General features: G+C 54.0%; 2 protein-coding genes across 3 annotated transcripts; both read left to right on the top strand.

The window, feature by feature from the left end:
- The first annotated feature begins 409 nt into the window (after positions 1-409).
- On the top strand, positions 410-6,320 carry POLB (DNA polymerase beta). Its single transcript, XM_009901628.2, has 14 exons — positions 410-543; positions 618-675; positions 780-846; positions 1,238-1,312; positions 1,639-1,697; positions 2,489-2,538; positions 2,984-3,035; positions 3,370-3,424; positions 3,505-3,577; positions 3,782-3,852; positions 4,094-4,180; positions 4,557-4,621; positions 5,384-5,523; positions 5,650-6,320. The coding sequence occupies exons 1-14, from the start codon at positions 483-485 to the stop codon at positions 5,742-5,744; spliced, it is 1,008 nt and encodes a 335-aa protein (XP_009899930.2). The 5' UTR covers positions 410-482; the 3' UTR covers positions 5,745-6,320.
- Positions 6,321-6,722: 402 nt separating this feature from the next.
- Positions 6,723-13,821, top strand: VDAC3 (voltage dependent anion channel 3). 2 transcript variants are annotated; one of them, XM_054175151.1, is made up of 10 exons: positions 6,723-6,805; positions 8,092-8,163; positions 8,633-8,682; positions 10,122-10,274; positions 10,572-10,624; positions 11,002-11,229; positions 12,302-12,452; positions 13,108-13,165; positions 13,339-13,453; positions 13,525-13,821. In XM_054175151.1, the coding sequence occupies exons 2-9, from the start codon at positions 8,097-8,099 to the stop codon at positions 13,428-13,430; spliced, it is 852 nt and encodes a 283-aa protein (XP_054031126.1). In that variant the 5' UTR covers positions 6,723-6,805; positions 8,092-8,096; the 3' UTR covers positions 13,431-13,453; positions 13,525-13,821. The 2 variants fall into 2 exon arrangements, with proteins under 2 accessions (XP_054031126.1, XP_054031124.1); XM_054175149.1 differs by having other exon boundaries at positions 13,339-13,821.
- Positions 13,822-14,347: the final 526 nt, after the last annotated feature.

The raw sequence follows: 14,347 nt of genomic DNA, 5'->3' as shown, positions 1-14,347 counted from the left end.
CTAGAGGCCTCCACCAGAGGCCTCCACCAGGCTCTGCTCCACCGACCACGGCTCTCTGACTCCTTCCCTCCAGACAGTTCCCATCCCCCTCACTCCCCGACCGTCCGCACTGCCTCGCTTCAGCGGCGAGGATGCTGCGGGTGCCAAACGCCTTCCTGAGGCCCACAGAAACCACATCCTGGCCCCGGCCCCGGCCCTGGGGCTGGGGCTGGGGCTGGCGCTGGGGCTGGCCCTGGCGCTGGGGCTGGGGCTGGGGCTGGCCCCGGCCCTGGCGCTGGCTCCGGCCCCGGCCCTGGCGCTGGCTCCGGCCCCGGCCCCGCGAGCCCCCTAGCGAGCGGCCCCGCGAGCCCCGCCGCGAGCCGGCCGCCCTTGTGACGTCACGCGCGGCGCGCCGGAAGCGGGTCCGGAAGCGGCGGCCTGGCAGTTCCGGCTGCTGCTCCATCGGGTGCCCGGTACCGCGGTCCCGCGCGCCGCTGCCAGCCATGAGCAAGCGCAAGGCTCCCCAGGAGGGTCCCAACGAGGGCATCACCGATTTCCTCACGGGTAGGTGTAGGCGAGCGGGAGGGAGGGCGAGCGGGCCCGCGGAGCCGCGGCCCTCACGGTGCTCTCCCCCGCAGAGCTGGCCAATTACGAGCGCAACGTGAACCGAGCCGTCCACAAGTACAACGCCTACAGGTATCGCCTTCCCTTCCCCGCCCGTGCCCTAGTCCCGGGGCTTGGTCCGCCGCCGGGCTGGCCGCGCCTCCCGTGTTCCGGTGCTGACCGGCGGTGTCCCTCAGGAAAGCAGCCTCGGTGATTTCCCGGTATCCAAGCAAGATCCAGAGCGGGGCCGAAGCCAAAAAGCTGGTGAGTGCTGGTGTCCAGTTTGCTGGCGGGAGGTCCCTGGGGCGGCGGGAGTGGTTTCACGGGACCAGCTGCTCCCAGGAAGCATGGAGCTGACCCCAGCTGTGCCTGCTCCAATCCCGGTGCCGGGGCTCGGGGACGGCGATGCGGTGTGGCTGCTGTGGGGGTTTCACACCTGGACCTGGGGGCTTCAGCTGGTTCTTTGCCTGTAGAAGTATTCTGCCGGGGGAGGTTTCCTTTTGACAACCCCGTGCACCCAAACAGGTTGGACCTGATGATCTCCAGAGGTCCCTTCCAACCCCTACCATGCAGGGATTCTGTGAGTCTTTTCTGGCTCTTAATTGGTTTAAGTGGTTTTGAAGTTAACTTGTCTCCCCTTATCCCCAATATTTAGGATGGAGTAGGAGCTAAAATAGCTGAGAAGATAGATGAGTTCTTGTCCACTGGGAAGCTGCGCAAGCTGGAAAAGGTTTGTTGCTTTTCTTTCTCACCTGCAGAGTGGCCCTGCTTGCTCAGTGGAATTTCTGCTACTGTCCTTGGAGGGACTGATGTCAGTCTTAAGAATGATGGACATGGAGTCTAGGGCAAGTAGAGAGCAGGGAATGAGAAGCTCAGCCAAAGCCTCACATCTCATTTCTGGAAGTGTTTTAGGTTCTGTGTGAGTGAAGTCAGATACTTTGCACTTGTTTATTCTAAGCCTCCAAAGGAGAGTCTGGCCAAGCTGGTTTATCTTGTCAAGGTTTCTCTGCTGCTTGCCCCTGGGAGGATTTGCTTTGTGCTGTTGTGTTTCTGTAGATCCGACAGGACGACACCAGTGCATCTATCAACCTCCTGACGCGGGTCACTGGCATTGGGTAAGCTCTGCTTGCTTGGGTGGGGTTTTCCCTTCTGTTTATTTGGAGGAGCTTTGAGCAGACTTGGAGTGGTTGCAAATAGTGAAAAGCATGGGTCTGAGCTGATGCTGCAGTGCTCACACTGAGGGCTGGCTGAGGAGAAACTGACAATTGTCAATGGCAGACTTTGTGGCAGAGGAGTGAGAAATCTCTTTGGCACTTTTGTTGGGCAGCTGGGCACAGAGACAGTGCTGCTTTGTCAGTGGCACCGGCTGGACCAGAGCAGTGATTGTGCTCCTGGACGGGGCACTGGTGAGGCCAAACCTCGAATTTTGGGTTCAGTTTTGGGCCCCTCACTCCAAGAAGGACACTGAGAGGCTGGAGCAGGTCCAGAGAAGGGCAAGGAAGCTGGGGAAGGGTCTGGAGAACAGGGCTGGGGAGGAGCAGCTGAGGGAGCTGGGGGTGTTCAGCCTGGAAGAGGCTGAGGAGAGACCTCATTGCTCTCTACAACTCCCTGAAAGGAGGCTGCAGTGAGGAGGGGGTTGGTCTCTTCTTCCTAGTTTCAGGTGATAGAAGGAGAGTCAATGGCCTGAAATTGGGCCAGGGGAGGCTTAGGTTATAGTTCTAGGAATGCTACACAATGTGAACCTGGTTGATTCTGCGATTCTGAGCCAGCTCTGCTGATTGACAGTAAGCATCAGAAGCAACTTCTTGAAGTTGCTTGAAGAACCCAGAGAGCTGCAGTGAATTCTGATGATCAGTGCTCTAAGAGTCCTGCTGATCTGATGGCAGATTGCTTTGTCTCTTTGCAGTCCTGCTGCTGCTAGAAAGTTTGTTGAAGAAGGAATTAAGACTTTAGAAGGTAAGTGTTAAATCTGGCTCCAGCATGTCAAGCTGCCAGTTCTGCAGTGGTTCCAATGACAGCAGATACGCTCTGGGCTTCGAGGAGAGTGTGTGAGATGCTGAAGGGCACAGGCTAAAGGCATTACATAGATACCCAGAGTGAAATATGTAGGGATTGCATGGAGAATACTAAGGAGTTTGGCTTTGATGTGAGTGATCTTTTGCAGTCTTTCCTGGGAAGTGCTCTGTGCATTCCTGTTCATCCCACCTGGGCTCTCTGCAAACCTCTTCCTTTGTTTGCAGTTGCAGTTTTCTTCTTACAGCATCCTAGAATGGCTCAGGTTGGAAGGGACCTTGGAGATACTTGCTCCAGCCTCCCTGCCAGGGCCTGTGTGTCTTTGCAAATGGGGGTAAGATCTTTAGTCCTTGAGTAACTTTTGGGTTTTTTTCCTTAATTCTTCCAGATCTCAGAAAAATTGAGCACAAGCTGACACATCACCAGCAGATTGGGCTGAAGTAAGCTTGCTTGGCTTTCCTAATGAGTCCTTCAGGCACCAGGGTGCCATGTAAGGGTGCACAGGAATATTGCTGTCACCTTAGAGCAGCTCTTTGTGCACAGAGGAAATAAAGTGCAGCAAAACCATCTGCTGAGCATTGTCCAGCTGCAGCAGTGAGCTCTCACCATGGCTTGGCAAGGACTTTTCTAAGATGCTTGGTGAGAGCAGGGAGGGTTTTGTGCTGTGGAAGCGAGAGAAGTCACATTCCTTCCTCTGACACACTTGAAGCTGACTGACATGTGAGGATGCTGCTCTTGGCACTCCTTCAACACTTCTGTTTTTCATACCTGCAGGTATTTTGAAGATTTTGAGAAAAGAATCCCAAGGGAAGAAATGTTGCAAATGCAGGTAAGGGTTACTGAGGGTGTGAGGCACTGCTGGGCAGTCAGTGGCTGTCACCTCTTAAACACAACTTTCCTTCTGCACAGGAAATTGTGCTGGAAGAGGTAAAGAAGCTGGACCCCAGCTACATTGCTACAGTCTGTGGCAGTTTTAGGCGAGGTTGGTGCCCTGTGATCTGTGTTTGTTTTGTGCTGATAAGTAAGGCTCAGTACATAGATGTGGTGCTGAGGGTCGTGGTTCAGTGGCTCAGCAGCAGTGGTGGCATTGTGAGCTCTGGGCTCTAGACTTGCTGATCTCAAAGGTCTCTTCCAACCTCAACAGTTCTGTGTTTCTATGATTTTTCTTTGCTTCTTGCTTGCCTAGGTGCAGAGTCAAGTGGTGATATGGATGTTCTCCTAACCCATCCCAGTTTCACATCTGAATCATCCAAACAGGTGAGTTTCTCTGCTGCATTGCTCCAGGGAGTGTTCAGATTCACAGGATCTGTAGCTTCAGAGCTGTGCTGCATTTCACTTCCACTGCACAAGTGGAATGTCACAGCCTCTTCTCAGAATTGTCATTACCTTCTTTATGCCTTCTGGGTCAAATTTCAGATGCAGTAATAGGTGCAGTGATGTCCTGTAAGCCACTGTCTGTTCTCATTTCTTCTCCTGTGCTGTCACTGTTCCTTCCCAGCCAAAGCTTCTGCGTCAAGTTGTGGAACAGCTGGAAAAAGTCCACTTTGTCACAGATGTGCTGTCTAAAGGTGAAACTAAATTCATGGTAAGGCCACTGAAGAACTTCTTCTTCAGCTCCAGCTAACCCTGCTCTCCCTCAGCTTCAAACATTCCCCCTTGGCCTGTCCCTAGACACGCTCATGAAAGGTCCCTCTGCAGGAACCCCTCAGCTCTTGGAACAGCTTGAGAAGCAGTGATCTGCTGCTCTGGACTGCAGCCTGAGCAGTGTGAGATGGGTGCTGGCCATGCTGTGACATCCAGCTCTCCTAGGAACACTTTTAGTCAGCTCAGTGAGAGTTCACTTTGCTCTCCAGGATGACTTGAAGATTGCTTAGAGGCTGTCCAGGGGTGGGGAAGTGAAGATTGATCTCAGATCTGTTTAATTTCATTCTGCATTTCCTGCTTTTCTTACTTGCCCACAGGGTGTCTGTCAGCTGCCCACTAAAGAAGATGGAACAGCCTTTCCACACAGGAGGATTGACATCAGGTATGGACACCAAACAACCCCAACCCCTCTGCTTTAGCTGCCTGCTGCATAGCAGGGATTGAAATCTCTGCTTCAGTGTTCAGAAGGTGGCACTCACAGGGTGCCTGGAGGCCTGCACAGTGCCAGTATCTACAACAGGTTATCAGCAAGGTTGCTTTGTTTTGCCTGGAACATCTCTGATGAGGAAAGGCTGAGAGCTGGGGCTGGAAAAGAAGGCTGAGAGGAGATCTTATTTATAGATACCTGAAGGGTGGGTGTCAAGAAGAAGGGGCCAGGCTCTTTGCAGTGGTGTCCAGTGACAGGACAAGGAGCCACAAGCACAAACCTGGAACCCAGAAGGTTCCATGGAACATGAGGAGAACCTTCTTTATTGTGAGTCACAGAGCCCTGGGGCAGGCTGCCCACAGAGGTTGTGGAACTCCTGTTCTGGAGACTTTCCAAACCCAACTGGATGTATTCCTGGGTGCCTTGCCCTGGGTGCCCCTGCTGCAGCAGGGGGGGACTGGATGATGTCCAGAGGGCCCTTCCAACCCCTAACACTCTGTGATTCTACAATCATGTAGTGGCTGAACACCAGTAACTAACTTCTGGGCCGGGGTAGATGTGCTGAACCTTTCTTGAGCATGCAATTCCTTTCATTCTTGGGTGAGCAGAGTACCTGAAGTAACTCTAGCACGGTGCCAGTGGCTGCACTGCCGATGCCTGGTACCTCGTTGTTATGTATTTGTTCTAAACCTGTCCTTTTCTTTCCCTTCCTCCTAGGCTTATCCCCAAAGACCAGTATTACTGTGGGGTGCTGTATTTCACAGGAAGTGACATCTTCAACAAGAACATGAGGGCTCATGCCCTGGAAATGGGCTTCACCATCAATGAGTACACGATCCGTGCCCTGGGGGTCACCGGTCAGTACGGGCTCTGCACAGGGCGTCCCTTCTGCTTCCAGGCTCTGTGGGAAACTCATCCAAGGGGTTTCTCAGTGTGCTAGAAAACCTCCCAGCTGCCAAATGGCATCTGTCATTTGTTTGCAGGAGTTGCTGGGGAGCCCCTACCCGTGGAATGCGAGAAGGACATCTTTGACTACATCCAGTGGCAGTACCGAGAGCCAAAGGACCGCAGCGAATGACTCCTTGCCCAGGAACCTCGGGAGATGTTTCTGGGGTCTCTTGTGAACATGCAAAGTGCACTGGGATGCTCTTGACAAGTGGCACATTGCTGATGTGTAAAGAAGTCCATGGCACGAGCACAGAATGTGTCCTGAAGGTTTAATCCTGTGAGATCTCACTTTGATCTCTCCCTCCTTACGTCCCTCCCTCTTGCACCTCCTTACCCTCAGAGCTCTCAAAGCCAGAGCAAACCCTTCCTGTGCTTAACTGAGCTGGCTGCAACCCTAGAACACCCCGTGGGGAAGGTGCTGTGGCAGTCAGACCCCTTGGACAATGCCTACTGCCTTTTGCTGTGAGATTTGGAAGGTAAGTGCTGGGTTTCTGATTGAGCCCTGAGGAGCAGAAAGTTCGAATGCAAAGGCAAAATGTTTCCCCTTCCTCGGTGCCAGCAGCTGAAGATGGTGGCTGCCAGCCCAAGCTGCTGCTGCTTCTTGCTGCCAGGTCTTACAAACCAAACTGGGTGCTGTATTTATTGAACACGTTGTAGAAATGTGAATGTGTCCTTCAGTAATCATTGGGAATAAACAAAGTGAGATTTCTGCCATCCTCTCGGAGTCTGTATTGTTTTATTCCTTTTTAGCAGTAATGTTCGGAGCATAAACCAGCCCTGGCACAAGCTTGCCATGGTGCCACAGGTGCCAGCCTGGGCCCGCCCCAGGGCTCCCGCAGCAGCCGCCGGGTCCGGGCGCAGCGCTGGGCTCGTTCAGGTCGCTGTTTCCATGAGCGCTGGGCGCGTCCCGAGCCCGCTGGGCTCTGCCTTTCTTCCCTTCTCTCCCCGGGTAAGGCAGGGGCGCGGCCGGCGCTGCCCCCGGCTCTGCGGCGGCGGCCACAAGGCTCTGCGGCGGCGGCCGGGGCGCGGCGCCGCGGGGGTCCCGCCGGGGGGTGCGGAGCTGCCCGCCCCCGGCCCGCCTCAGTCGCGCGCAGGGCGGTGCCCGGGTAACGGCGGGCGCCCGGCGCGCGTGCGCGGCGCATGCGGGCTCGCGGGCGCCGAGACCTCTACCGGAGGCAGCGCGGGCGGCAGGTAGCGGCGGGGCCCGGGCCGCGGCGGGGCGGAGCGGGGCGGGCTGGGCCGGGACGCGCGGCTGGCCCCGCGGCTGGGTCTCACGGCGCTCCTGTGCGGGCGGAGCCCGCTGCCGGGCCCCGCTGCCGGCCCCGCTGCGAGGCTGTCCCTCGGGTCACCTTGCCGCGGCCCCGGCCCCGGCCCCGGGGGCACGCCGGGCGCTCGCCGCTGTGCGCTTCCTCGGGCCCGGTGAGGCGGCCGCGGGCTGCCGGCCGCGCTGGCTGCGAGGCGCGGGCCGGCGGCGGGCGGGGGTTTGCCAACGCCCTCCTTCCCCGGCCGGGAGGCACCGGCGGGCGGCAGCGGCCGAGCCGCGCCGCCGCTCCGCTGGGAAGGGGCGGAGGCGGCCGCGGGGTCCGGCGGGGTCCGGCGGGCCGCGCTCCGCTATCCGTTGCGTAACGCGCGGCGCTAACGGGGGAGGAGAGGCCGGGGCCGGGCCGCGCTCGGGGCTGCGCGGCCGGCACCGCTGCTCCCGGGCCCTCCGCCCCGACCTGCGCGGCCGCGGTAGCCGCCGGTGAAGAGGAAGCTCGGTTTGGTGTGGGAGGGATGGAGTTAAAAAGCTCCCGGTTAGATGAGCGCGCAGGGAGCTGCTCTCGGAGCCGGGCAAGGGTAGGAGGCCCTTAAGGACGGAGTGACCTCCAGGTTCAAGCGGTCAGAAACCAGCCCCAGAAACTGAGCAGCATCAGGAGACAGCAGAACTGTTGGCTCTCGCAGGTAGAGCTGAGTCCTTTCTGCTTCACATCGACCAGAGATGGATGCGGACAAAAATCAAAACACCAAAACGGCCAAACCCAACCAACTGACAGCAAAAAAAAGTCCCAGATGCAACCACCCCAAATTTAAAATGAGTTGAAACTTAAACTTGAGAGATTTGCATGAAAACCCCAATCAGGGTTGTAAAAGACAAGCTCTGCTCCACCCCTGTGCTGCTGGAGCTGTTGCAATAATTTAAACTCTGCTGTCACCCAAGTGCTTTCTCTGTGTCTCTGGAGGCAGTTTATGATTCACTGATTGCAGTTCCCCCCCCCCCCCCCCCCGGTGGTTTTTACACCTTGAAAACCGCCTCTTTGATTTACTAATCTGCCAAGGAACCTGCAGTCACACCCAGCTCAGGTCCTGTAATCCCACAGGAGTCACAGAGTCCTGGAATCTCTCCAGTTGGAAGGAGCACGCAGGGATCACTGAATCCCTGCACTGACAGGTTTTATGCTGTTGCACCTAAGATTCCAACAGCTCCTGATGTTTTCCAGATCCAATGGCTGTCCCACCAGCGTACAGTGACTTGGGAAAGGCTGCCAGGGATGTGTTCAACAAGGGCTATGGTGAGTAAGGAGGCTGTGGGTTGAGAACCTTGTATCTTTTTTTATTTGGAGGTCTTGGAAATGGCAATAAAAGGATTTGTGTCCTGGAGATTCCCAAAGTGTCTTGTGGTAGGAATTGAGCAGCAGTGGTGGGATTGTGAGCTCTGGGTGAGTGGTTGGACTTGATGCTCTCAAAGGCTTCTTCCAGCCCCAACAGTTCTGTGGTTCTATGGCCAAGCCCCTTCTGCCATTGAGCTTTAGCTGCAGAAGGTGGAGATAATTGTTGATGGGTGACCGAGGCCTGTAAACTGAGGCCACCCACTTTGAGCTGTCTGAATTCCTTCAGTCATTGCTCAGTTAAGACCTACAGCTGTTGAAACATGGAATGAGGCTGCTTCAGGTCAGTGTCCCCTACCTGCTGGGGCTGTGCTGGAAACAGATCTTGCTTGGACACCGCAGTGAGGCTGGTGCTGTGCTCTTCTCTTCCCAGGATTTGGACTGGTTAAGTTGGAGCTGAAGACCAAGTCTTCGAGTGGGGTGGTGAGTACTGAGGCTTTGCAGTGGCAGGACACGTGCCAGGGCTGGCTGCTGGCAACCACTTGCCAGGAGGTTTTGCTTCTCCCCTGCACTCCTCCTTTCAAAGCTGTAGCTGACTGGACTGTGGCTGCCCTGCTGTGGAGCTGATGCAGCAGGGCTGCTTCCCTGCAGCCTGCAGTCAGTCTCATGCATTTTGTGGTGGACTTGATGCTTTCCTCCCCATTCCCAGTGCCACATCACAAGCAGAAGAGTTTCTTCACCCCAGCTTGCTCTCGGTTCTGCTTCAGAACGCAGCTGAGTTTCTCAGCTCTTGTTTTTGACAAGACTTTGAGCCCTGACACTTTTATTCAAAAGGGGCAAATAAGAGGCACAGCTGCACTCAGCTTCATTTTCCCTCATCTGCACTGTGCTTGCAGTGCAAGACTTCATTAAAACTAACCAGCCCCCCTGCACTACCCTTTGTGTAGACTCTCAGAGCCTTTCAGAGACATGAATGAAGCTTTAGCAGTTCAGGCAACTACAAAACACTGATCCCCACTTCAGTGATGGAGCAGAGCAGCTTCTTCAGCACTTCACAGGAGGGCTGGCAAACCCAGGAATGGATTTCAGAGCTCCCCTGGTTAGCCACAGGCGTATCCTGGGCACTGGAGAAGCCTCTCCTTGCCCTGAGTCTCAGTTGTGATGCTTTTCTGCTTGGTGAGCTCTGCTGCTTTTCAGCCTGCTTCAGGACCTCACTTGCCTTAGCTCCACCTTCACTTGCACCCTGGCCCTGCAGATGGTGGTCACTCCTTTAGTAGTGCTGCATTCTGGCTCACTTGAGGTTTTGATTATTGCTTGCACTGTGCCCCAGGAGCTGTGTAGTTTGTACACTGTCACTGTTGCTGGTTACTGACTGCTCATGATCTGCTTTCCTGGCTGGAAGCTTTGATTCTGCACTAACTTGCTAATGGTTAATGATGTTGGCTTCTAAACAACAGAAAATGAACAACCTAATTAAGTTCTAAAATGAGCTTTTCCTTTTCCATGCAACCACCCTGCTGGATGCTGATCTAGCTGGTAAGGAGAGTGACCTTTGCAGTGTTGTTTCTGTCTTGCTGTGCCTGGTGAGGTTTTCTGTGGTGCACACTTGTCCTTCATGAACTGTGCCATTGTTTGTGTCCTGTTACTATCCACGGTGTGGAGCCTGACTGTGTCCACAGCTCTTGATCAGCTGTGTGACCTCTCTGTCTGAGAGACCTTCAGTCAAAGAAAGAACAGAGATGCCAAAGGAGTAGCCAAGTTGTGGTGCAGAAATCAAGATCTTTGGTAGGGCTAGGGAAGAGAAGGAAGATCTTGAGGGCTCTGGCAAAAGGCCTAAGTTGTGAGTGCTGGCACTTGACAAGTGAAAGATGTGAATGTACTTCAATATCAGAGTGGTGAAACTCTTACTCTGCTCTTGGCAGGAATTCACTACAACTGGTTCTTCCAACACAGACACAGGCAAGGCTTCAGGCAGTCTAGAGACCAAATACAAGGTCAAAGAGTATGGACTCACATTGACCCAGAAATGGAACACAGACAACATGTTGGGGACAGAAGTTTCCATAGAGGATCAGGTAAGAGGAAGGAGACACTCTCCAGATATTTCTGCAGCTGACAGGAGAAGCTGTGGAGTTGAGTGGGAAACACTGGAGAGTGAAAGCTGCACCAGAGTGTCTGGAGTGCTGGACAGGAGTTCTGTGTGTTTGCAGAGCCTGCAGGCTGAGAGACACCATCCTGAGTGCTGGGGTGGGGGATGGGGAGATGTTTTGCTCAGGTTTTCAGTCCTTAGACTGGAAGTGGAGCTGCAGCAGTGGAATGTAAGAGCTCGCCTCAGCAGAGTCCTGAGCAGGTGTCTCTCTTTCTCTTTGCAGCTGGCTGAAGGTTTGAAGGTGGCTCTTGACACTACATTTGTACCAAACACAGGGTAAATATTTCATGATAGCTTTATCTAAGGCCAGCAGTGGGTGCAGGGTGTCATGGATGCTCCTGGGAGAAACTGATGATGCCACAGTGCGCTGCACTGACTTGGGGAGAACGAAATGTGAGTCTGAAGGGTTTAGAGCATTCAGCAGAGCTGCTTTTGGCTCCCTGAGGATTTAAAGAGTTTGAGTCGTGGAGGAAAAAGTAGCAGCACAAAAATCTGCTACCCCATGGCCTCCTCAGCAGCTGCTAATCTTTTTGAGTAGGCATTAGAGTCATTTCATGAAGTGGTCTGAGGGAGCATAGATCCATCAATAAACTTCCATAGAGCACAGCCTTGGCCCCCACCCAGGGACTGACTTGGCCTCTTTCCCTCTGCAGGAAGAAGAGTGGAAAGTTGAAGACCTCCTACAAGAGAGACTATGTGAACCTAGGCTGCAACATAGACATCGACATCTCTGGACCAACCATCTATGGCTGGGCAGTGCTGGGCTATGAAGGGTGGCTGGCTGGGTACCAGATGGCTTTTGACACAGCCAAGTCCAAGCTTTCCCAAAATAACTTTGCCTTTGGATACAAGGCAGGAGACTTCCAGCTGCACACCAATGTGTGAGTAGCATCTGAGCCTGGAGGAGCCAAGCTGGCTGTGGGCAGTGAGGTGGAAGGTGGGAGGCAGAAGGAGCTGCTGATTCCTTTTGCAATGATTTACATTCAGTGTCTTCACCTTTGGTACAGCTAAAGCAGAGGCAGCTTCCCAACCCTGGGCTGGCTTTTGAGACCTTGTTTGAGGGCAGTCTTGGGGTTTGTGAACAGAGAGTGGTGTAACACTTTAAAATGTTCATCTGCACCTCACAGCCTGCAAACTGTCCCTCCTGTGAGAGTTCTGAGGAAAAAGCTTTCATTAAACTCCTGCAGCTTCCCCCTGCTCCCCACCAGGCAAAGCTTCTGGCTCACAAATGTCAGAGGTGGAGGAGAGAGCTGCCTGCTGCACTGTGCTTGAGTGCTTCTATTTTCATCCCAATGAGAGCCTCTGAAGATGGTGGAATTAAACAACTGCAGTGCAGAACACTTTGCAGCTTCAGCATTCCCACAGCTGACTTAAATCTCCTTCTGGATTTCACAGATTCATGGAATGGGTTGGGTTGGAAGAGACCTTAGAGATCATCCAGTTCCAACCCCCTGCCATGGGCAGGGACATCTCCCACCAGCCCAGGTTGCTCAAGGCCTCATCCAGCCTGGCCTTGGACAGCCACAACCTCCCTGGGCAGCCTGTGCCAGAGTCTCCCCACCCTCACTGCAAAGAATTTCTTCCTAATCTCCAGTCTCAATCTCTCCTCTCCCAGCTCAAAGCCATTACCCCTTGTCCTGTCACTCCCAGCCCTTGTCAGAATGTGTCCCTTCCTGTGCAGCTGCAGCCTGGCTCTTGGGCCTGCAGGTTGTCTGGGGCTCTTTAGTTACAACTTCAAATCACAGGTCCCAGCTGTTGGAAGGTCAGTTTGGGTAACAAAAAGGTGTGCAGGCATCAGTCAACTCCAGCCAGAAAGCAGAGGAACATGGAGCCAAGGAAGTGTTGGAGCATTGCAAGAGACAATGGCCAATGAGTGTGGGGCAGGGTTAATCTAAAAGGTTCCTGTGTCCTATCCAAGGCAGGGCTTGACACTCTTGCCTCTGTGCCCAACAGGAATGATGGCACTGAGTTTGGTGGCTCCATTTATCAGAAGGTTAACAACAAGGTTGAGACTTCAGTCAATCTTGCATGGACTGCTGGCAGCAACAACACACGTTTTGGGATTGCTACCAAGTACCAGATGGATGAGAAGACCTCCATTGTGGTAAGGATCTTGTTACAAGCACTTCAGGCTCCCTTAAACACTGAGTATTTGTGGTGTAGGTAGTTGCTTTAAGTAGTTGCTGAGAGAGGAGGGTAGATGGCACACTGGCTTCTGGCCCAGATTCACACTGGGGTCTCACAGCTCAGACTTGGGAAATGCTGGGGAAAATTGTAAGTGCCTGAAGCATTGCTTGGCTGTGGTGAGAGAGTCAGCAGTCTGTGCTGGGAGCCTCTGCTCAGTGTGTCTCCAAGAGTTATGCTCTGTCCTCTTTCATTCTTACTTAATGAGTTTCTAACCTGAGCTCCCAGCAGGACACTTGCACATTCTTGCAGGAATGTCAGTGGAGGGGGGGAAAACCAAACAACAAAGTTGACTTGATGAACAAGAGCAGACTTCACTGGCTGCTGCCACTGTAGTAGCCAACCCTGCAAAGGCTGTGAAGGGGCTGTGAAGGGCAGGGTGGCAGCTGCTGCTGGGTCACAATTTGTGGCAGAGTTTGGAGCTGTTCCTTTAACTGGAAACCCTTGTGGAGAAAAGACTGGAGTGCACCTCTGCTAGAGGTTAGTCTGCAGGGGACTGAGGTAATGCCACCTTCTCTGGGCACTGCCTGCACCTTTACAGAGTGTAGCACTGCTGTGGTTTCTCTTCCCTGCAGGCCAAAGTGAACAATGCCAGCCTGATTGGAATCGGCTACACTCACGCCCTCCGACCCGGTAGGTATCCAGCAAGCAGCTTTAGAACTGCACCAGAGGTTATTGTACTGTCCAAAAATGGGCTGCAAACCTTACCTAGGGATGTGGATGGACAGAAGTTGCTGTAGCAGCTAAGACACAGTAGTGAGGCTGAGAGTGCTTGAGGGTCTGAAGGGTCTCTGTTGCTTTCCCAGGGGTGAAGCTGACCCTCTCGGGCTTGATTGACGGCAAGAACTTCAGTGCTGGAGGGCACAAAGTGGGGCTGGGATTTGAGCTGGAAGCTTAATGCAGCTTGAAGTGAGACAGCAGGTGAGCTCTGGAAGATAAAGGGGAAGTGAACCCAGTGTGTTTCGGCCTTAATATTACTCTGAAATTCCCAGAAGTGTGAACTTTCTCTTCCAAAGAAGCTTTAGCCCAGCACCGAGGGCCGGGGAGGGCCAGCGCCCGAGGGAGCCACGCCACGAGGTGCATGGCAGTTGTGATGGTTGTGCCACATTTCACTCCGGTTGCTCCTATTTTAGTCTGTTCCTACCAAGAGAAGAGAGTTCCCACCTCCCCCATGATTGTATTGCATCCTGCATGTCCTCCACAACCTGTTATCAAAGGTGGTCTCTGTGCTGTAGTGCAAACTTTGGTTTACATCAGAATGAAATAAATTGGTCACAGTTGGAACATGATTTTGGTTTGTGTTGTCTCTCGGGGTCAGAAAATGCTGAGCTCCAGAGGAGGCCACCAAGATGGTCAGAGGGCTGGAGCACCTCCAAGGGGACAGGCTGGGAGAGCTGGGGCTGTTCAGCCCAGAGAAGGCTCCAGGGAGATCTTAGAGCAGCCTTTCAGTGTCTGGAGGGGACCCACACGAAGCCTTGGGAGGGACTGTTTGGAAGAGCCTGCAGGCATACAACAAGGGGCAGTGGTTTGGAACTGGAGCAGGGGAGGTTTAGGTTGGGCAGCAGGAAGAAGTCCTGCACAGTGAGGGGGGTGAGACACTGAAACAGGCTGCCCAAGGATGTGATGAGGATCCACCCCCAGAGACATTCAAGGTCAGGCTTGATGAGGCCTGAGCAACCTGCTCCAGGTGGAGGGGTCCCTGCTGAGTGCAGGGGGCTTGGACAAGATGCCCTTGCAGGCTCCCTTCCAATTGTTTTTTTTTCCCCTGGTGCAACTTCAAGCACAGGTAAAAGTCTGCAGTGCCCCTGCTGAACG

The sequence above is a fragment of the Dryobates pubescens genome, chromosome 31 (genome assembly GCF_014839835.1).
Source record: "Dryobates pubescens isolate bDryPub1 chromosome 31, bDryPub1.pri, whole genome shotgun sequence".
Classification (NCBI taxonomy): domain Eukaryota; kingdom Metazoa; phylum Chordata; class Aves; order Piciformes; family Picidae; genus Dryobates; species Dryobates pubescens.
Note: the sequence above shows the minus strand (reverse complement) of the source record. Positions and strands in the feature narration are given on the sequence as shown.

What these genes read in the sequence shown, in the direction of transcription:
- POLB (XM_009901628.2), top strand. Translation starts at nt 483, where the DNA reads ATGAGCAAGCGCAAGGCTCCCCAGGAGGGTCCCAACGAGGGCATCACC. An exon ending in AGCTGCGCAAGCTGGAAAAG is followed by an intron (nt 1,313 to 1,638) that starts GTTTGTTGCTTT and finishes GTGTTTCTGTAG; the next exon opens with ATCCGACAGGACGACACCAG. An exon ending in AGGAATTAAGACTTTAGAAG is followed by an intron (nt 2,539 to 2,983) that starts GTAAGTGTTAAA and finishes TAATTCTTCCAG; the next exon opens with ATCTCAGAAAAATTGAGCAC.
- VDAC3 (XM_054175151.1), top strand. Translation starts at nt 8,097, where the DNA reads ATGGCTGTCCCACCAGCGTACAGTGACTTGGGAAAGGCTGCCAGGGAT. An exon ending in CCAAGTCTTCGAGTGGGGTG is followed by an intron (nt 8,683 to 10,121) that starts GTGAGTACTGAG and finishes TGCTCTTGGCAG; the next exon opens with GAATTCACTACAACTGGTTC. An exon ending in ACATTTGTACCAAACACAGG is followed by an intron (nt 10,625 to 11,001) that starts GTAAATATTTCA and finishes TTCCCTCTGCAG; the next exon opens with GAAGAAGAGTGGAAAGTTGA.